Source organism: Tachysurus vachellii, chromosome 12 (assembly GCF_030014155.1).
Source record: "Tachysurus vachellii isolate PV-2020 chromosome 12, HZAU_Pvac_v1, whole genome shotgun sequence".
Taxonomy (NCBI): Eukaryota; Metazoa; Chordata; class Actinopteri; order Siluriformes; family Bagridae; genus Tachysurus; species Tachysurus vachellii.
Genome location: NC_083471.1, coordinates 26,495,462 through 26,520,461, shown reverse-complemented (window position 1 = coordinate 26,520,461; position 25,000 = coordinate 26,495,462). Strand labels below are relative to the sequence as shown.

Here is a 25,000-nt window from a genome sequence, read left to right as displayed (position 1 = left end):
ACACATACATACACACATACACACACATACATACACACATATACACACACACATACATACACACACATACATACACATACACACACACACATACATACACACACATACACACACACGCATACACATACACACACACATACACACACATACACACACACACATACACACGCATACACATACACGCACACATACATACACACACACGCATACACACACATACATACACACACACACGCATACACACACATACATACACACATACACACATACATACACACACACATACACACACAAGCATACACATACATACACACACACACACACACAAGCATACACATACATACACACACATACACACACGCATACACATACACACACACATACACTTCAGTCTGTCTAAAGGACGTACAGCATCAATAATCAGACACTGCTTAAAGTTGTAAGAAAATAATCCTTTCTGCGGTTTAAAGACCGGATTAACCTTTTACTCTCCCCATAACATCACCTAACTGATTTATTCCTTTTATACCACAGCAACTCTGGGTTAAAGAACCCCATTCACCGTATCAGTGCACGGTGCACGTGAACACACTGTTGCTATGGAAACAATAAAAGCCCTCGTGTCAAAGCTGCTGCTACAGAACACTAATCAACACCTTCTGACCAATCAGAGTCCAGAGTTCAGCATCAGTGTAATTATATAGAATAATTTCACACACACACACACACACACACATCAGGAGTCAGTCTCATCCAGACAGGAAGTGAATCAACATTTTTCAAAGTCCTTTAGGAACAATGCAGCATGTGAATAAGCTGCAACACAAGAACTTTAGTCTCTCTCTCTCTCTCTCTCTCTCTCTCTCTCTCTCTCTCTCTACATTATAAACCCAGCTTTGTCTTCATCATGATGAGCTGCAGATCACTGGCTCTAACAGCAGTGTGTGAACGTTTTCCGGTTCCAGAAGGAGGCCCTTGTTTTGATTTGAAATGCGTCCGTTGTTACTTTAAGAGAGCAGAGGGAGGGGTAGGGAGAGAGAGAGAGAGAGAGAGAGAGAGAAAGAGAAAGAGAAAGAGAGAGAGATCATTTCAGAGGCCTGGATGAATCATCAGCTCTTCTACACACACAAACACCTCCCTAGTGATTGTCTATATCCATGAAAACATTTGCATATGAAACATACTATATATATATATATATTCCTTCTATTCCTACCCATGATGCATCAGTATAATGAGTAATTAATTCTGAGCTCCTCAGGTGTCTTATGGATGAAACCAGATCCAAGAGCTTCATGACTTCAGGCTTCATGTAGCAGCGGTTCCTCACAGATCTCCTCCAGGAACGTGCAGGCCAGATGTTCAGCTCTCCACATGAACCTCAAAGCTTTTCCAGCTGCGCTCACTTCACAACAGCATTTTACAAAAAGCTTTAGATCTAAATCACACAAAACAAAACCTAGTCAACTGAACAGAGCTTAAATATCAAACATTTCCAATTTATTACACTGGATTTGAAATATAAAAGAATATTGCGGTCATTTCTGTACAGTTTCATGTTTCTACTCGTTTGAAGCTTGGTGTTTTTTCTGCCAGAACATTTACAAATTTCAAGCAAATAAATAAATGAATTGATTAAATTCATCTAGAAAGAGTCTTATATCTGTTAAATATATAAAATCTCATGAGAAATTGAGAATTTTTCCATTTGAAGGCATCTAAACCCACTTCACGTGTCAGCTACACCACTGATTATAAAAGTTTATTTGTTTTCTATGTATAATGAACATGTAGCTACTATTAAACTCATTGATTTCATGCTGAAACAAAAACTTTTGATAAAACAAAAGTATTAAAGCCTCATTTACATGAATAAATACCAAATAAAATACTCGTAAGAACATCAGCAGGTCAGGAGTAAAGTGACTTCTGCTAAACAAACCCATTCCTTCTCACCCGAAGCCTTTAAACATTGCATGTAAAATCACATTAGACAGGGATGCTGACAGTAGGTATGAAGAGGAGCAATAGTGACACCTCGTGGTGAAAGTGTGAACTGCGCAATCATTTGGTATTTGGATATACTATTTTACAGGAGCTTTGGTGCTAGGGCTGGGCGATAAAACGATAACGATACGTATCGCGATAGACACGTGATCGATATCAATAAAAAATGTGTTCGATAAAACGTTCGATATTTTTTATTCTTTATCAGAAGAAAACAGAGGTTGTGAAGCTTTTTGGTTGCATTAACAAAGGCACTCGCTCTCTGGTAACCTAGCAACGTAGGGAGTGACACGCTAACAGCCAATCATGTAACAGTATCATGTTTGGTTGCGCCGTAACCTTGTCTCGTGCTGGTCTGCTGGATTCCTCTTCAGTAACCGGCGACTGATGAGCAGAAAATGAGCCGCAGCGAGTGAGGAAATTTTTTGGATATTATAAGTCTGACCGAAGTCACACCATGTCGTCTGCACATTATGCAAGACCATTTCTCTATATGCAAAGTGTTAAATATAAACACTTTGCACTATTTTATTACACTTTATTAAGAATTTCTTACATTTTCTTTCATTTTGCACCTTAAATGTTAAGAGATAACAGTTAAGTGTTCATTGTGACTTTAGACTCATGTTTACATTATAATTATTAGAGTTTTCCTGCTTGTTGATGTTTCTGTCTTAATAACTGAGGGGATTACGATCAGAGGAAGGTTAAGTTTAAAATAAAAAGGTTTAAATGTAATATATTTTTCTTCTGGTCCTTATTTTAAATGGGTCATAAAAAAAAGATCAATAATTATCGATATCGACCGATATGAAAGACTGATATCGTGATACAGTTTTCAGCTGTATCGCCCAGCCCTACTTGGTACATGTTCTGTCTTTGGAACTCTGTCAGTGTACAAAATTGTAAAAATAAATGTCTAAACTTTAAAAAAAAGTTTAATAAATCTGACAGTAAAGTTTTATTTTCAGAACCGTTTCATGACGTCGCTGCTTAAAAACCACAGCGGCCAATAAAAGCCACTGAATCTGTGGTCTGTGTGGAGCAACACCACCGCTGTGGTCCGGTCTTCATGTACCGAAGGCAGGGAACAACACACAACGTTAAAAAGTAAAGCCAGCTGAAGTTTATTTAAAAAAAAACAAAAAAAAAACAGGTTGAATAGTACATAGCGGTAGAGAAGAGAAGTGGTTATAATACTACAAAACAAAACAAGTTGACGATATTAAAGAAATGTACAGAGAAAAATGAAAGAGGTTTTAAAAAAAAAAAACACTAAACCCAAAAAAAAATAAAAAAATCTATTTAAACTCCTAAATCAAAGGTAATAATGAAGCCACACAGGCAGATGTGAATGTGGATAACCATGTATAAATATGGACTAGGAATTAAAAAGACCATTAAAAAGAAGCTTCTAAACACGTTCATCGGTGTGAATGGGTGAAATGCTTCAGTACGGTCTGTCTCTGCGCTCCTGACGCTGATCCCTGGGGAGAGAGAGAGAGAGACAGAGAGTGAGACAGAGTGAGAGGTTTCATTATTATTATCTTAACTTCAGTAAACATGGAAGCTTGTGAGGGAACAACTGTTTATAGCTGCTATAACATGAACAGGAACCGTCTCGCTTCAGAGGTTCCGTTGCGTTAAACAGACAGTTGGTGGCGCTGTTGTAAGAAATTCAACCTTAAAGCATCAACATGGTTCTGATTATTTTCCTCTGTCCTGTGTTTATTATTCATGTTATACACATCTATACACATTTTTCCCTTAAATGGGGAATAAACAAACAAACAAATAAATAAATGCGTTAACCTGTGAGTCAGCGTCATACCTCATATCCATCTTCCCTGGTCCCATTCCTCTCCTCGCTCCGCGGTCCATCGGAGGTCCTCCCCGCATTCCTCCTCTAAATCCCCCTCGGTCCATTCCACCCCGGCCGCCCCTAAAGCCTCCGGGTTCACCGACCCAGCCTCCACGCATTCCGCCTGGCCCACCACGATCCATCCCTCTACCCCCACGAAGCATCCCGCCACGGCCTCGATCTCCTCCTCCTACACACACGTTATACACCATCACCAGGGAACAGATTATTTCCCAAGTTAACAAAAGAACCAATTTCAGCTAGTGTGTCCAAATAAAACCAATTTATAAATGTTGTAACAATAAAGAAGAAATATTCCTTCAGAAATGTTAAATATAAACAGATACGAAAATAGTATTTGCTTTATTTTAGTTCAAATGTAACAGTTAATCATCCCTATTTGTTTGATTTAAGTGAAAGTGTTCACCTCACTCGCATTTGAAGCATGAGAAAGCCAATTAATAATTTTTTTTTTTACCAGGGTGCCAATAATTCTGGAGTTGACTAATTCTTCAAATACTAAAAATATTTAAACTGTGTGGAGTTAAGAGTGAGTAGTAGTAGTGTATAAGAGATTTGATTACACGTGTGTGTATGTGTGTGTTACCTGCAGGAGGTGCCATGCCCTCAGGTCTTGGAGCTTTGCACTGGTTGCACTCAGTCCTCCATGCAAAGTTCTGGTTCCCGCATCCACTGTACACACACGACAGGAAGTGAATCACATACACTAAACATAACTGCAGTAAGCTGTATGTGTGTGCGTGTGTAAGTGTAAGACTCACGGGTTAGGGCACTCCCAGTCTCCAGCTCTCTTTGGGACGTTGTTGGCACCCGGTGGCCCTCCCCAGGCCATGGCACCCCGAGGACCTCCACGGGGAGGGAACCCACCTCTGTCTCCGCCGCGTCCCATCATACCTGCTCAGAGCAAAATCAACTAAATGTAATACAAAATAAATAAACCTACATAAAAAAAAAGGTCAAACTAAATAAACACAATAACAAATGTTTATAATAATGAAAGTTTTAAGTCTCTTAATGGTCCCACAAAGAGGAGCCGTACCTCCACGGTCCATCATGTTCGGACCTCCTCTCATGGACATTCCTCCTCTCATCAGCCCTGGGACGGTTTTCCTCCGTGCCATCGACACGTTCAGCCTCCGGCCCTGGAACTCCTTACCTGGATGCACAGAAACACAGATAATACAGATATTAACACGCGTGTGTTAATTTGAACATTAAAATGTAAACAGACGGTCCATTTGGAGGAACACCATGAGCGCTCTGAGAATGAAAAAGGTTCATAATGACCACGACATTAAGGAGAAATCTCTGAAAGTATTAGTTAGTAAATCAGGTCGTCTCTGATGAGTGTGTGTGAGATACAGAGCTGTACAGCGAGAGACTCACCGTTAAAGTGTTCCACAGCGGCTCTGGCACATGACGGCTCATCATAGGACAGAGTGGCGTCTCCCTTCGGTTTGCCGGAGTCTTTATCAGTGTAGATGTTGATCGCTGGTTGGTTCAGGCGGCGGTTTATCTGTGACGATTGGCGAAAGGTCACATTTATGTGCATGTATAACTCACAAAAGAAAGAAAATCTTAAATCGGATTATCATCATCAGGAGTGTGTGTGTGTGTGTGTTCATGGTCACCGGAGCCCTCACCCTTATGGTGCCAGAGTGTTTAAAGAAATCAGCCATTTCGGGCAGCGTGGCCTTCTCGGTCAAGCCGGTGATGTAGATGGTGCTGTTCTCAGACTCGTCCTGCTCACCTGGGTGTCCTGAGACGCGGAAAAACAAACGTCGGTACGGAACATTTACATCTAAACGGATTCGAATCGATTAAATCTGGTGTGTGAACGTGAAAGACCTGATGCTCACCTTCCATTCCATCCCTTAAGGCTCCTGATGTTCAGAGAATAAATAAAAGGGAGAGAAAGAGAGAAGAAAAGAAGTGTTATGTCCGACAGGAACGACTGAGCGCGACTCTGGCAGCAGTATTTGGTAAATTACTTGGCCGTGAAGTGCCGTGGGTTGGACTTTAGGGTTTCACTGCACGAGACAATTTTTAACATAACATAAAAATAATAAAACACCCCAAATGTAAAAACATCCTGAAAGGACGTTGTTTCAAATAAACCCTTCGAGAAAAACAAAACAAAAAGAGGAATCCCCGTTTTTAAATAAATTCAGACACCATAAAGTGGCGCGGCAACAGAAAACGTTACTCGGGCTTAAATGATTAAACTCAGAAGAGGACTAGCCAGTGTAATACTCTGTAGTAACTTACCACCAGGCTTACTGAAGCCACCTCTGTCTCCAGCCATGCTACGAATGAAGATAGGTGAAATTCCATTAAGTCTTGAACCAAGGGGACTTCAACAGCGCATAGACAAAACTCACTCGCTCGTGTATTTTTTTTTTCCATGAAAACCCCTCATGTAAAACCTTGTGGTTTGGGTTTGATGTTAGCAAAATTATTGTCAAAGCATAACATTAACACACAGATGAACACAAACTATAACAACAAAAAAAAAAGTTAAAACAGTGATGGATAAACAACAAACTTTACGGTAACACGTTTAAAAAAAAAAAAAAATCACAGCTTTACCCTTTGAGTAATTTTTGTTTCTTTAAATAAATAAATCAATCAATCACAATATTACAGAGATAAAAAGCAAGTACAGCTAAAAGTTAAGATAAATAAATAAATAAATAAATTCTTGATTTCAGCAAGTTTTCCTTCACCCCTGTGAGCTGCTGGCTTTGATACGGTAAGAAGGACCTAAAGTAATGACGTTCTGTTACCTGTAGCATACAAATATGACAAAAGGCGTTAAAATGAGACGTGAAATCATCATCAGAGTGAAAAAAAAAACAAAAAAAAACACAAACCCATGTGGAAACACTGCAAAGCTGCAATCTCACTGAGGAAACTCAGAAATTGGAACTTTGAGCGTTTCCAGACAATATTTCTGTTTGAATGGAAAACAACAAATCAGGTAAAAAGACGTGTGGAGGTGTTCGCGCTTACCTTGTGAGATTAGATATTTATACTTAGGAATATAAAGAGGATTACTAACTTGTACACGGAGCGGACGTGCGGCTCCTCTTCGGGACATTCGAACTCATGGATACGTTTAGTCTCGGACTTTAAAGCTTTTATCACAGCACGAATTGTTCAAATAAAAAAGCTAAGTTATAACCTCGAGGCTCATCTGTGTTAGGACTCTGAATTAGCATTAATTATTTATTTCATCTTAAAAAAAAAAAAAAAAGTTTCACGAAACACCAAAATAGACCTGAAAAGAAAATTCCCATTAATCAAATATTTAACAAAATGGTCAAGTCTTCAGCTAAATTAAAAAATAAATAAATAAAAAGTGAAAGGCTAGTAATAAACTAAAAAAAAAAAAAAAAAAAAAAAGCCTAAAGTTAAATGTTTTAGATTCTGGGTTTTTAAATATAAAATAAAAGCAAACATTAATAAATAAATAAAATTAAAACCAGAATTTGTTTTCTCCTCTTACCATTCCATGGGTTTATTTTTCTGGCCTTTCTTTTATTAAAAATAATAATAATGTTAAAAATAATAATAACTGCCCAATGGTATGTGAATACGTATCCTTTTGTATCTGTAAGCAGCGATTGCTGGGCCCAAGCACCGAGGGTTTCAGCCCTGTGTAAAAGTTTGTTCCAACCAGTATTAGCGAGTGGAGGTTACGGCGCCTCGTCGCCGTAGTCAAAGGGTACAATTGTGAAATTCATTGCTCTTAAGAATGTCTGTCAACTCCTGTGAACGGAGGTGAAACTGGTAGAAAGCCTGATGACCAGCATCTCTGATGTGTTCTTCAGGTGTGGAAGGTTTATGAACATAAGCAAGTGCGTCAACAAGTTTAGAAATAAGTCAAGAACCCTAACAGTGCTGTTGCACAGGTCCTAATGAACTGTAATAAACGTTTTAGGTCAGATGCTCTGGTGTGTATTAAAATGTCGGTCCAGCCCGTGTTTGAGGAGGATCTGTTAAATCTTATCTCCTGCTAAGAACAGAAAACCAGCAGCAGAGAAAAACACACAAAATCCAAATAAACATTTCTAGGGACGACGTTAGTGGCGCAACTCGGTGATGAGTTGCTCCATCTGAGAGGAATTTAGGACTAGTGGTCCTACAGAACTGAATCAGCTTTGTGTTATTACTCCTTTGAAATAAACAGGAATCCTGCATGTTCCTCTCAGATTCTCCCACATTATGGCTGTGATTCTGACCTGGTTTCTAACCTCTTAAAGAGCTCCAGGATGGTGTCTAATGTAACCTACATGTTATTTAGATATTGGACCGAGACCAGAATCACGGCCTTCGACTTCAAAAGGAACAGTTGTAGGTCTCCACAAAACCCGTGGACTCCACAAAACCCATGACCACATCATCTGGACCTTCTCCGGTCATTCCGTGGAAGCTGAAGGTTGACCCTGAAATGCCTGGAGTCTGCGCTCACCCTTTATTCTTTGAGGACTGTAAAGTCAACTGCACTTCTAACTAATTACAATAAAGCATTTTTTTTACAGTCCAGAAGAAACCAATAACAACAACATTATCCACAAAGGATTAATAGCCCCCCCCCCAAACCCCTCCCCACACTATTAAACACAGTGTTCATGTTTAAACTTGTGCCTTAATATTGTAAATGTGAACATTTTGTTTACAGATGCAGTCATATGATTTGTCTAAGACCCAGATAAACACTGGAGTTTTGCTATAACACACTGAGCAGGATAGCTGCAGAACTCCATGCTGTCTGTTAGAAACACATGCAACACCAGCACTTGTACAAGTTAGAGGAGTTTTACTGCCATGACCACCGTTATTTATTATACTGCGCTGTTATTTATGTAAAGGGCTCAGAGATCGTTTACTCGACTGGAACGGGATAAAAACGTCTACTCTGTGGACGTGTAGATGTGGAGAGAAGAGTGATGCTGCATGCGGTGTTAAAGGTGAGGGTAAAAGGCGAGACGAGCCCTGAACATGTAAATCTTTTAGGCCGCAGCTCTTAAACAAGGTCTGGGTTAGAAACAAGGGTCAGAGCTGAATATAAAGCTGTCTGCGTGTAGAAAGCATCTACACCACCATGCGTGTTTGTGTGATGAAGCAGCACAGCCCAGCTCTGGTTAGCCTGTCGGGGAGAACCAGATAACCTGAAATAGTTAGAGTGTCAGAACTTACCCCATGCCACGACCCATCGGGCCACGACCTCGAGGTCCGCCACGCATCCCTGGCCTGTCGTAGCCATCACGACCACCGCCGTCTCCGTGGTAGCCTCCACGCTGGGGTGGCTGAGAGCCTCCGTAACCTCCACTCACACCACCCTGACCGTAACCACCTGTATGACGTAGCAGCAGATCTATGCTTACTAAACCACGCTTAATATCACACATCTAATATGTAAAATTAAGAGGCTTTAATCTGAGTAAATACTCAAATGTGTACATGACTTCTGTGACTCTGTTTACCTTCAATACCAGTGTTTTTAAAAGTGATTTAGGTTCTTCAGATGACAACTTTTAAAAACTGAAGGACAAAAAACCTGTTTGTGTTTAGATCATTAAGTTAAATTGTGCACGTTTTATAGCAGGTCCGATATCTGAATGGTGAAGCTGAGTGTTGTTTGTGACCCCGAGCGTGAGAGCAGTGAACCTCACCATAGGGTCCAGACTGGTCATAGCTGCCCTGAGAAGCTCCGGGCTGGCTGTACTGAGAGTAGGATCCGTTGGGAGGAGGGTAGGCAGTAGATGGAGGCTGTTGGGGTGGGATTTGAGGGTAGGCGGCCTGCTGCTGCCCACCGTAGGCCGACTGCTGGGCCTGGTAGCCTCCCTGGGTGTAGGCGGACTGAGAACTGCTGCTGTAACTAGAAGCAGGGAAGGAGAGCGGAAAGAGAGATCAGAAACTAAACAGACACTGAACACCATCTGTGCAACAACACAGGAACCTCCACCATAAACAGAAGGTCCTGCACTGCTACGGCATCTCTGCGGTACCTCTGAGGAGCCGAAGCAGCTTGCTGGCCGTATCCCGAGTATGCGGACTGAGCGCTATATCCTGGCTGCGTGCCATAAGATGCCGGAGTGGCAGGAGGAGCAGCGGTGGTGGAGGTGCTGGTATAGCTGCTAGTCCCGTAGGCCTGCGCAGGCTGGGTGTAGCCCTGCGCTCCAGCCTGAGCAGCACTGTAAGCAGCTAGAGAGAGAGACACCGACAGAGACAATGAATGGATGCATTTTGTCTGACTGAAGACATTCTATTCTTCAAACCCTTTTTGCCCATCAAGTCACAAACATCATTATTATTAACATGATCAATTAACGTCATCAAACATAACTTGATCAATAATCAATCACCATATTGTTTATTCTTTGAGCTTCAGTGATCAATAAATCGGATTACTCAGAATTTACACCAATAATCTGATCTCTTCTTTTAAAAAACACATGAACCCTGATCTACTGCAATAAAACTAAATCTTGAAGAAAGCTAAAAAAAAAAAGATCAGACTATTAAATCATAACTAGGCTGATGGTCAAGTACAACACACGTTGTCCAATTCAGAGCCTACACTGAATAGTTCTAAGTTTTGCTCAAACCTGGAGCGGTGGTTTGTCCGTATGAGGCTGCGTACTGCTGTTGAGTGTATCCTCCAGCAGAGGAGGCCGTCTGGCTGTAAGCAGAGTCAGCAGCAGCGGGCTGGGTGTATGACGCGTAGTCCTGCTGAGTATAACCCTGCAGATTCACACACACGGTACTCTAGACATTCTAACATGCAAATAAGAACTCCTACTTTAAATATACATATCTACATGTAAATTACAAACAACTTTCTAATTTACCCTGCATTAAGTCTCCTCTTACTCTTATTTATCTGACAGCATTTTGGCTGAAGTTCTAACCACTGAAAAAAAAGATCTGCTCACTTTTTTCCCTACAAGATCCCATTTAAACCTACAGACTGTTCACTCCTATAATTAACAAGGATTAACGAAGATACCTGTGCTTGTGTTTGTCCGTATCCCTGAGCGGGCTGAGCTGCATACGAGCCGTACCTGCGGAAACACAAAAGCTGCTCAATGCACCGTGGTGTCGTCAACACGGTTAATGCGAACCATTGTGACCACGACTCCATAACACTGCCAGATTCTGGATCCTGATCAGTCATCAGGTGTTAATTAATCATCCTTAACAGCAGCTACGACAGTAGCACAGGTTTATATTAACACCTCTGCTCTGATATGCTCATTCAGAGAGACACACCACAATCAGATATGGAAGGAGTCTCCAGGGTCAGAGGTCACGCAGCAAGCTGTGAAGGTCTATTTGTCTTAACTTGAAAGAGACTAGAGAGGGAACGAGTGTTTATAGCTGCTATAATGCGAATGAACACAGGAACCGACCAGTTTTCACCAAAAGATCAAAAACCTTGACATGCCATTTTTAATTAAAACAAAATTGTAATTGTTGTTGAAAGAGAAATAAAAACTTGGGGTCACTCAGTATTTTGCTGATTTATGGATGGGGATGAGTAACAAACACACTTACGCTTGCTGGGCACCAGCCTGATTGTAGCCACTGTAATCTATAAAGACAAAAGGAGGACAAACGTCAGGTACGTACGTATGCGTCAGTTCACTCGAACGCTATAAAGGCCGACATTTATGAGAAATGGGACAATGTGCAGTGTAAACTAACTCACACAAAAGGTGGGCTTTGTATTAACACAACACATTCACACCAACACTCAACAGAAAGAGTATAAAGACACCAACGGACTGAAGGGTTGGACAGGAAGGAGAAAAGGGAAGATAAATGTAGCCCAGTGCAGGTGATTACACACACACACACTCGTGTCCTCTATATTTAAACACAATCACCTCTAAATACTCGTCACACACACTTATTCACTCGTGTGTATCGTGTTGTGTTCTTATTGTATATTATTATTTAGAATCAGAATCAGGTTTATTGTGTTGATACACACAAGCAATTCGGTTCAAGCTGTTTGGGACTCAAAAGTACAGAAATAAATAAATAACTATACATTTAGCTTGGACTGTAAGAGACAAACACAGACAGTAGGGGTATTAAATATGAACACAGAGCATGAGACACATCATTAATGTACAGAAAGTCAGAGAGTAAATAACAGCATCATTCATTTTACTACCTTCGGTGACTTATTGTCTTATTACTTTAAATTACACACTTAGGACATTTCACAAAGTAACGAACACGTTTTGAGGTAAAGTGATCAATACAAAACTTTACTTAAACGGAATATCCCTGTAGACCGGGGAGGGGCACAAACTTTTGCACCCGTCGACGTTAATCTGAATAAAATACGGCGGGAAAAAATAAACCAAACATCTACTTGTAAAAAAAAAAAAAAAAAAAGGATCTATACTGCATTTGTGTGTGTATAAAGATCTAATGACCGAGAAAATAAAACAGATAGATGTTTGTGTGGTGATTAAAACCGTTACACAAGTCACGTGAGTTTGTAAAAAAAAAAAATACACGTTTAACCGAACTAGCCGGCTAAGCTAACGACACACACGTCGGTCATTTACCTCAGGATTTTAAACTTTATTTAATATGAACGCACGTCTTAGTGCGTACACACGTGTATAAAGTGTTATATAGCTAGTTATAACGCTTAAAGCAGCACATATACGTGTATAAACCTTTAACATGAGGCATCCGGATGCTAACCCGGCTAGCTAACATGCTAACAAGCTAACATGCTAACTAGCTTAGCTGCGTTGTTTGACCTAACAAAAAAATTCTAGGGTCGTCGTTGTTTTTTTTCTAACCAACGAAGATATTTACGCACCAATGTCACACGGTATTAAAGTAAACATATAAACAGGATTCATTTGAAACAGATTTTCTTTCTAAAGCTAATATTTTAAAGCTGTGAGAAACCGCACTTACTTGTAACCGACGCCATTTTCACTCCTACCGATAAAGAGACCAGCACGCATGCGCGGCTCAAACGTTGTCGCGCAAGCAAGATGATCGAAACGCGCATGCGCAAAAAACCCTGAAAGTACCAACGTTACTCCGTAGGGGTGGACGTTTTGTCAGATAAACGTTCGCACAGGTTTAAAATGTAAAGTAAACATTTGTATATATAACGTGTTGATACGTTTTTTTATTTTTGTATGGTTAAAATGATTTCCAGCAGGAAGACGTGTGTGTATTCTTTTTTGTTGATACTCGTGAATGGACTCGTCCGACAGGAAGTGTCCGTGTTAGATGTAAACATGTGAGAAATCGAAAATAAAATATAAAAAAAAGGGATTAAGGGATAGAAAATGTAATTGTTTGTTTAACTTATTAATGTCTTAGACACGTAACAGTTGTGACTAGTTTGTTTAGAGCTGTGTATCCGCGTGTGTAGAGGTTAAAGTAGCCCTATGTGTTTATACACTACAGAAGTGACCACACAAACTTGTGCCATGTTCATCAGATGATCTCAGACTATCAGCATGTGGTCATGGCTGTGGTGTGGAGTCAGAAGTGACCACACAAACCTGTGCCATGTTCATCTCTCAGACTGTTAGCATGTGGTCATGGCTGTGGTGTGGACTCAGTAGATCAGGTGGCTCAGGTGTGTGTAGTGGCACAGCTCTGATCCTGACCCTCACTTTGTTACTGTGGCTTTGTGGACTTCACGCCAGTCTGAGTTTAGGTCCAGGAGGTGAAGTCCCAGGTGTCTACAGTAAGTTGTATCACATGAACATTAGACATGATAATCTGCACCGTCACGATTAATGGAACTTTATTTCTTTTGCAGATTTTATCTTCTACGCTGTGAGTCATGAGGAGTTTGTGTCTTTGCTCCATGATGTTGTCCTCTTGCTGTATCTCAGCCCGAGGCAGGAGAGGAAATGGGGCACTGTGGTCTTCCTTGTCCTGTCTCTTGCCTCTACAGTGCTCCTGCCCCCTATTTACGCTCTCTTCCTCTTTGTGACGGGGGACGAAGCCAGTCGAATATGTGGCTACTCGGGCACCCAGCTGGCTCTGCTGGCAGCTCAGTGTCGACAGAGCAAACGTAGACGAGTCCTGCGCTGCCTGCCTCCCTGGTCCCTGCCTTGGCTCGTCCTGCTGGTCGATTTGTTCCTTCTTCCGAGCGCTCCAGGACTTCTGCACTTCTATGCCATCTGCCTGGGGCTTAACTGTATCTTTTTGTCTTTACTACTGAATAAAAACGAATATTAAATAAGTTTTATATGTTATACATAAATCCTTAAGGCTGTCCTTAACTTATTCAAAGACAGCACTGAGTTAATTGAGGTCCTGCAGCGGCTCGAGGGTCTGGGAGTGTGCTCCTGCCTTCCACCGTGGCTTTACGTTTCCAATAAATATCAACTACCGACCTTCATCAGCCCCACACAGAGGTTATTACCTGATTTCACATAAAAAACCTGCCCTGATGATCCACAATGGCTTCATCTGCACTATGTTTACACACATTTATTTCCTGAATAAAAGATGCAGATAGTTTTGGGTTTAGATTAGAAACTGTATCATGCAGCACTGTTACAAATCTGACGCAGTACAATGTTTTCTTCTGTCTTTTCAGATCTTTCCCACATGCCGAGTCTCACACAGGAGGCCTCGCTTCTACCAGCAGGTCCCAGTTAGAGAGTCACACACACACACAACCCTGGAAACACACCACCCCTGAGTGGCCATTACAAGCTGTTAATGCGTCAGACGAGCAGCTTCTGGACGAGGAGTTGCTAAGAGCAGGGATCCTGGCATCGCTTCAGGACGCTCCTGAAGGCACAGCCGATAAAGTGGAAGTCCAGAAATCCTCTGTGTCTTCTCTCAGGTGTGTGACCTGTTTTTAATATTGTTTTTAATCTGCAGCAACAAATCTTTCAAACTCTCTGTCAGCTCTCACACTGACGTTGTTGTTTACACATCGTTTTTGTATAAAAAATTGTAAAATTTAAAATTAGATGAGAGATTAAAGAAGATACCCCTTCTTCTTCCTCTTTTTCTGACCAGGCTGCAGCAGCTGGAGAAGATGGGATTCCCGATGGAGAAAGCAGTGGTGGCTCTGGCTGCGACTCCTCACCTGGACGGAGCGATTTCTCTGCTGATCGATGACCAGGTTGGTGAAAACGCTGTGGTCATCTCTAAAGGGAAGAAAGCATCAGGCACCTGACTCAAAATCTAATGGATTCATCTGAGTGACATCAGACTGAATCAGACCTTTTATTTCTGTCCGTTTCGCTTGGAGCAGAGAAAACTGAAGTGTTATATAATTGTGTGTGTCTCTGTGTGTGTCTGTGTGTCTCTGTGTGTTGTGGGAAAATAATCTTAAGTCATTGTTTTATTCATTCATTTGTCCCATTGTTTAAGGTGGCAATGGGTTTCAAGGTCTGAGTCAAGAAGGAATGCCAAAGCATTAGAGGTGAACTCGTTTCTATGATAATGAAGGGGTCTGAGAAAGACTGTTGTGTTAATGGGATTAAGGGTAGGTGAAAGTCCCCCCCCCCCCAATGTGTATAATTACAATGTATTACAACTTTAAGTCAGACTTGATGACTGCAGCGCCCGTGCCGGTATGCTCTGACTTGCAGACTCGTTTCATCGTGTATCTACAATAAAGACTACTGCACAAGGATATCCAAGTCTCCTGGTCTTCTCTGGAAAAAGTTTACAACATTGTGTGTCTGTGTGTCTCCGTGTGTGTGTCTCTGTGTGTGTCTGTGTGTCTGTCTGCGTGTCTCTGTGTGTGTGTCTGTCTGCGTGTCTGTGTGTGTGCGTGTCTCTGTCTGTGTGTGTCTCTGTGTCTGTGTGTGTGTCTGTGTGTGTCTCTGTGTGTGTGTCTGTGTCTCTGTGTGTGTGTGTGTGTCTCGGTGTGTGTGTGTGTCTCTGTGTGTGTCTCTGTGTATGTCTCTCTGTATGTGTCTGTGTCTCTGTGTGTGTGTGTGTGTGTCTTGGTGTGTGTGTGTCTCTCGGTGTGTGTGTGTCTGTGTGTGTCTCTGTGTGTGTGTCTCTGTGTGTGTCTCTGTGTGTGTATGTATGTGTGTGTGTCTCTCGGTGTCTGTGTGTGTCTCTGTGTGTGTCTGTGTGTGTATGTGTGTGTGTGTGTGTGTGAGAAGTCCCTTCCTTTCAGCTGAAGTACAATCAGCAAAATGATCAAAATATTACTAAAATAAAAAACTAATATAAATAATTTCCATGTGTTGATAATGTATATAAATATAATCTTAAATAAATAAATAAATATCTGGCAATAAAAGAAAAAACTAATTTGTTCTTCACTGTTTGTGTTGTAATGTAAACGCTGAAGGTTTTATTGATTTACTGATTTCTGTATTTGTTTTTACGTTAGATTTTGTCCGCAGTGTGAATGTGACGCATATTACAACATATTTAAGTGAATGTTTATTTCATCATGTGGTTTATTTCTGATATTCAGGACAGGTGTGTGTGTATGTGTGTGTGTGTGTCTGTGTGTTGTGTGTGTGTGAGGAGGAAATACATTTCTGTTCATGCTTGATTAAGGTTCTTCTCTATGGAGGAGATTTAAATCTGTGTAAATCTGTTGTTTTAGTGGCTGATGGTGATGTAATAATGAATGGATGGATCATAAAACCGTCCACACACACACACACACACACACACACACACACACACACACACACACAGTGACCATAGACACAAAAGATCACATTCTAAAATAACAGAAAGAAACACAGAACACTTTATTGTTTAAACACGATTCCAAACACTTACAAGACGAAATCCGAGCAAAAGATTTGAGAAGCCGTAAAATACTGCAGGTGATGTTGTGTGTGTGACGTCTTACAAAACACAGAAACATGAATTCATAACCACTTTTTAAATAATTAACATTAAGAGTTTAAAAAAAAACAACAAGACATGAGATGTCTTAATTAAAAAAAAAAAAAGAAGTCAGGATGATATACGGACAGAAAGAATAAAAGTTTCAAGTTGCAGGTCATTTTCTCATCAATCAGCATTTTTAATGAACTGATCCTCACTAAAGCACCTGAACAGCCTCCTGTGTGTTTGTAGCCTCTGTGGATGAAAACGTTCTACTTTAAGGGTTCGAACGGTTAAGCGTTCTTGTTAAAAAGTAAAAATGTACCTGGTTCCAAAATCTTATCTGAGAACACGTGAGACACGTGAGAGTTAAAAGAGCTAAAACATTAAAACACGCACATCAACCCTATAAGCAGCGATCAACAGGGGTCCAAGCACCAAATCTCCACTTTTAGGGCTGAATACTTAAGAAACTTTAAGCTGTTTTATGCAAATATGTTTTATACTGGGGTGAAAATTGGGTGTCAGTCAAGATTCAGGATGTTTCCTTATTTTTTGGCTCCGCCCCTTTTCACCGTATGGAAAAAAAAAGCAGCAGTGTTTCTAAGCATAATAAGGGACGATCGTGGAGGAAAGGGATAGAATTTTTATCTCTATTTAAAGGTAAGTATACAACAAGACTCTTCTCTGTTCTGGCACTGAGGTGGTGGAATGAACGTCCCCTAGGGGTCCAGCTGAGTCACTGGATATATTCAAACACCTTCAAGAAACAGTTCAACTAACACTTTATCCTGTTTGTTGTATGTGTGTTTTGTAAAAAAAAAAAAAAAAAGCTCATGGTATCTTAAGTCTGTAACCTGGCGAACCAGAGTTAAAGGTGCGGTCTCCGTTGTTTGAGAAATGCTTCGGAAAACCGCGTCAGGCCGCCAAACAAAACAAAACAAACGTGTAGCCAATGAGCAGAAAGGGGCGGGGCTTGTCAATATGGGTGGAGAGAGTGTTCAGTGCGCATGTGTGACATTAGCAGAAAGCGGTTTTAACATTGACATGGAGGATAAAAACAAAGAAAGAAAGAGAAGAAAGACTTACGATAAGGTAAGAAGTAGGACGTGTTAATATAGGATCAGCTTTCCAGCGCTGGAGAGAACTGAAGGAGCAGGAAGTTGGTCACATATTCACAGATTGGAGTTTCCTGAGTCAATAACTCCTGAGCTAAACACTGTTACTACACAAATAACACCTCTTTTCTATCGTAGTAATGTAGAGACGCAGCTACAACCGTGTTTTGGGTAGTAACAGTGTTTAGCTCAGGAGTTATTGACTCGGGAAACTCCAATCTGTGAATATGTGACCAACTTTACTTAAGACGCCGAGGCGCTTTTTTCCTTCTCGATAGGTGAGTAACGTTGGTTTTGCTTTGTTACACAGAACTAATATATGTCTTTGTCCTTTACATGATTATACTTGTGTGTCATTTTTGCTTGTTTGTTTATCTGCAATCGTATTGTTCTTCCCTTCAGCTATGATAAAGACACGTTTCTTTCTGTTAGCTGCCTGGGTTACGTATGTATGTGTGGGCGGAGCTATCGATACAGGAGTGGGACCCGTTTGGGTTGGGGCGGGTTTGTTTTGGTGATTTCAAATGTCGACATTGGCTTTCAAACAACGGAGACCCCACCTTTAATGTATTCAATAAGACTTAAAAGCACTTTTGTACGTTGGTCTGGATAAGAGAGTCTGCCACATGCTGTAAATGTAAATGTTAAGATTCTGAATAAAAATAATAAAAAAATAAAAATAAACCTTGGGCTAAAATGACATCGTTTGCTCTTGGCATTATTTACCCTGCGATGGAAACTTAAAGCTCTAAACACGACAGGAAACCGTTCTGCATGACGTTGTAGAGGTAAATTCCATATTAAACTGTAAATAAATACAAATATTACACCATGTCAAAATGTTCTGTTTAACATAAAACCTTTGCATGGGGACCTTTTCCTTTTTTTCTAGCTTAATAATAAAAAAAAACAACAACATCTAAAATAGTGCATTTAATGCTAGGGAGGATAACTAATTTATTGCTTAAATGTTTTACAAATGAATAGTGAATACGCGTATTGTATTTTCCTACATACGATACATTTCTACCTTCCCAAAGGGGTCTGTTAAAATATATATAGTGACTTCAGCGAGTAATAACCTGATGTTCCTCTCCGTCATGTGTACCAGCTCATCCCCTTATTGTCCCACATCTTATAACCGTTAATCCCACAGCGTTAGAATGACTGTACAGTACATTTTATTTTGCTCTCTCTTTGTTCTAACAAGTAAAAGGGAGCCTGAAGTTAAAGACTGAATTCCAGTTGAGATGATGATCTTCCGCAGCACCACTTGGTTCTTTCCCTGAGGTGTTTCCCCCCTTTCCTTGTTCAATGGTATGTTCCAGGGTGAGTGAGTGGATCGGAACGTGTTATAGGGACTTTCGAGGGTTTGCCAGTCCAAGCTGGAACGAGAGGTCGATACTTTAGGACTTCCCTCGGATTTTAGACTCGGTAAAGAAGGACGGCGTTTTGACCCCAAAGGGCAGGACCCCGGCCCGCTTGTTCCGGAAGAAGTCCGTAGGCGAGGTGCCGAACGGGCCGTCGCCGGATCCTCCGTCGGGCTCTGTGTGAGAGATAGAGGAGCACAAATGCTGGTCTAAGATCAGCCTCCAAACATCATCATGTGGAGGAAAACGACTGGGCCGTATTCACGACAACTGTATAGAGTTTCTCCCAGTGACGTAAATCTAAACAAATTCATATAAATGTGGGCGTGTCCCCTTAAAGTTACAGAACAGATCTGAGTAAAGATAAAAGTTCTTCATAAAGCATCTTAACCCTTAATAGGGCTCGAAAGGTCATAAAGAGTTAGCAGTAGTGAGGAGGACTTTAAGAGGATGAAGAGTTTCTTTATCAGAGGAGAAAATGTCTGAAAGGTGAAGAAGGAGAAGAAATGTGTTGTATAGGATATGTAATAATGATAGTGAGTTAATAAGACGATACAGATTAGATCGTGTAGGGATTATTGTTGTGACCTCATATTAGAGATAACATCTCAGACTTAATATATATTCTGTCATTATGTCATTTATTAAAACTATAACATCTCTGAGACAGAGCTGAAATGCCACAGAGGCAGAAACCATATCATTTGTCTCTATGACATTTCTGCTCCGTGTCAGAGACGTTTACATTTATTACATTTATAACATACAGATGTTAGAACGTCTCTAATACGATCGCTCACCAACGTAATCCCTACACCATATAACCTCAAATATCTAAACATAGAGACAAAGTGAAGGTTTATAATAGACCAGATTTTAAAAACGCTCCTAATTTTACATTTTTTTTTACAACCAATCACAGTCTTTAAAGCAATGTGTCACCTAGTAACGGGTTAAGCCCCGCCTCCTCTCTAAGATACAAGTTGTATTTTCCTTGAGTCTTAAGTTCAGATTCACAGTTAGAGATTTTTAAGATAAATTAGGAGCTCTGAGATTATTATTAGTGTTTTTATGAATTTCATTAAAAGAAAATCACTTTTACTACACACAGTGCAGGACATGGAGGAGTGGACAGTGACGTCTACGTATCATTCAAAAAGCTTCCTTACACAGAGGCGGTCCTTCCTGACTGTCGGATGAGAAATTTAACCTAAACAGACTGTAGCCTGGGATACGCTGAAGTTACTGATATGATCTGATTTGATACGTTCAAGTTACAGCTTCACCTCGGAGGCGTATAAACTGCTGACGTTGGAGACGCCTTCAGTAAATGTTAAATATCCCCTTTAGTAAAATCCACAAAAATGACACACATTTTAAATTGTTAATGTTAAGTCTTCACCGTATACGTCCCGGTGAACGATCTGTTGCTATGGTAACGATAAGGTATCAGAACGAGCGCATTAGAATGAACCTATAACTACAGTCAGAGCAGCTATTAGAGAGAATTAATCAACACCTTCTGACCAATCAGAGTCCAGAACTCAGCAGCTCTGTGGTGTAATCACTTTTATTGAAGTAGCGGTAGATTCACTTGGGAAGGATTTCAGCCCGTTGTAGGGATGTGCTGAGGATCTGTTCTGAGTATTTCCACTCGTCACTGTCCAGTTACTTACCATCTGCACTGTATAGACTTTTAAAAACAAAACCTGAAAGGAAAGACGAAGAAGATGCTCAAGTCCATTTATCTAGACCAGCACCTTCTTCTTGTATGACATCTGTCCCTGCCTGTGCCTGAAGTCTTTACCAGTCCAGCAGAGGGCAGCACATTACAGGATGCATCATTACCTGGCCAGATGATCGCCTCCAGCAGCTGCACCCTGCGAGCCAGCAGCTCCAGGTCAGCTTGAAGGTCTTGCAACATCTTCAAACTAACATCCTACCAAATCAGATCAATAGAAGTGAGGTTCCTGCATCAGGTTACCAGGGTGCTGCTGGGGGCGGGGCTCTGTTCCCTGAGTGTCTCCTTGTCCGTCCCCTCGTTTCCCACCACCCATGATCCGACCTGACCCCCTGACCTGTGACCTTTTGCCCTGCCTACTCACCGTGGATACCGATCATAGTCTCGAGGATTAAAACCCTCTCGGCTAAGATCTTCAGGGCCTCACGGATTTGGTGTATGCCGTCCCCCTGCGGAGACAGATACAGCCGTCAAGTTACGTCAAGCAGCAGCCAGACCGAGCACTTGCCAGGATGCAGAGACGTTCTAGATGTTTAGTTATTCAATATTAGAAGTTAAAAGGGTTAAACACACGATTCAAGTCATTAACACCCATCTGCCCCCTTTGTACCCCGCCCCTTTATTTCTATCTCAGTTTGGCTTTGTATTTCTTCTCCACGTCATGCTGTAAGATCATCAAACACAAGCATGCAGGTGACAGGCCAGGAAACAGACACCTTTTTTAGTCTGGATCATGCAATAGACATAAACATACAGAGTCAAAAACAAACTCATTAACATACAAAGTGTGTTTAAAGCTCATAGAGTCCTGATTCTGAAACATTTTTCTGGGGGGGTCACGGTGGCTTAGTGGTTAGCACGTTCGCCTCACACCTCCAGGGTTGGGGGTTCGATTCCAGCCTCCACCTTGTGTGTGTGGAGTTTGCATGTTCTCCCCGTGCCTCGGGGGTTTCCTCCGGGTACTCCGGTTTCCTCCCCCGGTCCAAAGACATGCATGGTAGGTTGATTGGCATCTCTGGAAAACTGTCTGTAGTGTATGAGTGTGTGAGTGAATGAGAGTGTGTGTGTGTGCCCTGTGATGGGTTGGCACTCCGTCCAGGGTGTATCCTGCCTTGATGCCCGATGACGCCTGAGATAGGCACAGGCTCCCCGTGACCCGAGGTAGTTCAGATAAGAGGTAGAAGATGAGTGAATGAATGAATGAATGAAATGAGCCACTGATACGCTGTTGTGTTGAAGAGGAGGTGAAAGCTGAAAGATGTAGGAACTTTTCAGACACAAACATTTACTGCTAATGACTTGGGCAATGATGCGCATATTATAATTAGCTTTTCACAGTAATCCATAAATGATGTGGGATTATCTGTAGTGTTACTGTATCGTGCACAATTAAAATAAAAGTTTTATGGTTCAATCCTTTACAAATCTCAACGCAGTCGTTTCCTAGGTTTCGAATTCCTTCCTGTTCTCCTTCCTTTGATGATGTGCGTTTCCCAAATGAATGGAAAAACGTTTTGGGCTGATTTTATTCTATAGGTGTGATTTATTTTCTTTCTAAGCCTCGAGATAGACATATTTTCTAAACAGTGCAAACAATAAGACAGAACGTCGTTAGCTCGTGTTATGATTTCAGACTGGATCGTTAATATTTATCACAGATATTCGAAGATTTCCACAGTTCTGGTGGACTGTTGGTCAGAACGCTGTGAGTCTGCTGTAGGGTTGGAGATAAGTGATGACTGGCTCATGAACTAAGCACAGGGTTATGTACAAATTAGTGTGTGTGAGGGAAAGGAGGTGAATCAGCCGAGCCAAATAAAACAGTGCTGGTGTAATGAGAGGATCGCTTATCGTTCCTGGCTAGTGTTTAAAAATCATTGGGAAAACAATGAATGGATACACAGGGAATAGTGTGTGTGTGTGTGTGTGTGTGTGTGTGTGTGTGTGTGTCTCCTGAAGCGAGAGACATGTTGCACAGGCAGTAAATCATCAGTGCATTATGATTAATTGGGTCTGTGGGTTTTGCTCCACAGTATCTCTGGGACACAGATTACAAACCAGGTCCAAATGTTCTCCAAAACCTCGCAGCTAAAAGAATGTGGAGTAAATAAACGGCGACGGCGTCGGCTGTGACGGAGGAGAGCAGTTACACGAACAGATGGGTCATTTGTTTAAGCAGAAATCCTCTGTGGCTGTTAAAGTGGAGCTCAGAGAGTCAGACATGAGAGCAGCAAACAGACAGGAAGTTCACAAGCAGTATAATGAGATGGGGCCATGCAGCAGCAATGCATTGTGGGAAACTGGAGGATAGCTGTATCCACTCACACACCCATTAACCATCACCCAAATCCCACCACAGCGGCGCTGATCCATCACACCGCCATTACTCACAATCACTACAGCACACAGAGTTCTGGGATACACACAACCTACACACACATACACACACACATACACACATATACACACAACCTACACACACACACACATACACACAACCTACACACACATACACACACATACACACACAACCTACACACACACATACACACAACCTACACACACATACACACAACCTACACACACACATACACACACACAACCTACACACACACAACCTACACACACACAACCTACACATACACACAACCTACACACACACATACACACAACCTACACACACATACACACAACCTACACACACACACATACACACAACCTACACACTCACATACACACAACCTACACACACACATACACACACATACACACAACCTACACACACACACACACACACAACCTACACACACACACACACGCACACAACCTACACACACAATCTACACACACTCACACACACCCCACACACAATCTACACACACTCACACACACTCACACACAACCCACACACACACACACACACACAAAACCTACACACACAACACACACACACACTAATTCAATTATCTGAATTGTTTAAAATAATCTATTACCACATTAAAGGAACACTCCAGAATTTTTTTTAACCTCGTCTCTGTCCAATGTATCTGTATTTTATGTCCAATAAGCTTTCATGCACTTGTAAGAGATCTTGTTCACCAGGACAGATTAGATTTCATACACTAGATTAGATTAGACTACACATGTTTGGATAGAGCAGATTTCACTTATTAGATTTCAACAATTAGCCTAGATTCTGCTTGCTAGATTAGATTCGATTCCCCTTCCTAGATTAGATTTCACTCTTCGGGTTTGATTAGCTTTCATTCATTAGATTTGACTAATTTACCCTTGTTAGGTTAGATTAGATTCCACACAATAGGTTAGATTTCACATGCAAGTTGTCTCTTTCTAGTTTAGATTAGATTGGTATTTTAGACTAGATTTCACTTGCTAGCTTTGATTTTACTCTCTAGATTAGCTTCACTCACTAAGTTAAATGTTTTAAGTGCAATGATTTCATTTTCTAGGTCAGATTTGAGTTTATGTCCGAGGTTAGATTAGATTTCACCCACAAGCTAGGACTAGAATTCAAACTCTGGTAAATTTGACTGTACTCTGTAGATTAGATTTGATTTCACTCGCTAGTTTGTAAAGTTTTTACAACGTTCTTTTTCGTCACATGTCTCTTCTTCACATCTTACTGTCTTCCAGAGTCACAGATTTCTACACAGAACTCGTTAACTGTCTTCTAACTACCAGTCAACTGGTTTAGGTTAATTCCGGAGTGCTCCGTTAACCTCCGTAATAAACAGAGTTCCTCTGTGACGTTTGTCTGTCTGATAACTGCAGTGAAGGTGATGATCATTGTGTGCTGTGTTGGTTGTGTGTATGCCGAGTCTCCAGGCTCAGGCGGTGAGTGTGAGCTCTTGGCGTGGGGTCAGTAGGACGGTGAACACTCAGTGACACAGCACCCCGACACCGCCAACACAAACAACAAACAAACAAATACAACACAATCAGATTGGGAAAAGTTGCCCATGTACGCGACAGCTTTAATATCGCACCAAACATCAGGTCACAGAAAGTTCCAACAGCAGCTGAGACACCG

At 41.2% G+C, this 25,000-nt stretch overlaps 3 protein-coding genes across 7 annotated transcripts in view; 1 reads left to right on the top strand and 2 right to left on the bottom strand.

Moving 5' to 3' along the window:
- Positions 1–3,110: 3,110 nt before the first annotated feature.
- ewsr1b (EWS RNA-binding protein 1b) lies at positions 3,111–12,941 on the bottom strand. 3 transcript variants are annotated; one of them, XM_060883636.1, is made up of 16 exons: positions 12,845–12,941; positions 11,453–11,489; positions 10,905–10,959; positions 10,504–10,639; positions 9,904–10,099; positions 9,568–9,773; positions 9,092–9,248; positions 6,158–6,195; positions 5,749–5,772; positions 5,533–5,648; positions 5,276–5,405; positions 4,929–5,045; positions 4,651–4,783; positions 4,476–4,561; positions 3,839–4,058; positions 3,111–3,494 (listed from the first exon to the last, which is right to left on the bottom strand). In XM_060883636.1, the coding sequence occupies exons 1-16, from the start codon at positions 12,939–12,941 to the stop codon at positions 3,458–3,460; spliced, it is 1,785 nt and encodes a 594-aa protein (XP_060739619.1). In that variant the 3' UTR covers positions 3,111–3,457. The 3 variants fall into 3 exon arrangements, with proteins under 3 accessions (XP_060739619.1, XP_060739621.1, XP_060739622.1); XM_060883638.1 differs by having other exon boundaries at positions 10,504–10,627; positions 12,845–12,908; XM_060883639.1 differs by having other exon boundaries at positions 10,504–10,624; positions 12,845–12,908.
- Positions 12,942–13,011: 70 nt separating this feature from the next.
- Positions 13,012–15,553, top strand: rhbdd3 (rhomboid domain containing 3). The gene is made up of 5 exons (XM_060883642.1): positions 13,012–13,634; positions 13,710–14,093; positions 14,190–14,313; positions 14,499–14,750; positions 14,930–15,553. Exons 1-5 carry the CDS (start codon positions 13,454–13,456, stop codon positions 15,087–15,089), a joined length of 1,101 nt encoding a protein of 366 aa, XP_060739625.1. The 5' UTR covers positions 13,012–13,453; the 3' UTR covers positions 15,090–15,553.
- Positions 15,554–18,763: 3,210 nt separating this feature from the next.
- Positions 18,764–25,000, bottom strand: part of emid1 (EMI domain containing 1) — a 67,502-nt gene continuing 61,265 nt past the window's right edge. The window contains exons 15-17 of one of the 3 annotated variants that reach the window (XR_009649280.1): positions 21,314–21,398; positions 21,057–21,147; positions 19,338–19,384 (exon numbers count right to left, since the gene is read on the bottom strand). Coding sequence is in view for 2 of the 3 variants with exons in the window: in XM_060883640.1 (XP_060739623.1) it covers positions 19,245–19,384; positions 21,057–21,147 (231 nt within the window). In the remaining variant the exon portion in view is untranslated. Of the gene's footprint in view, positions 19,385–21,056; positions 21,148–21,313; positions 21,399–25,000 lie in introns of all 3 variants that reach the window. The other 2 variants (XM_060883640.1, XM_060883641.1) reach the window with 2 other exon arrangements.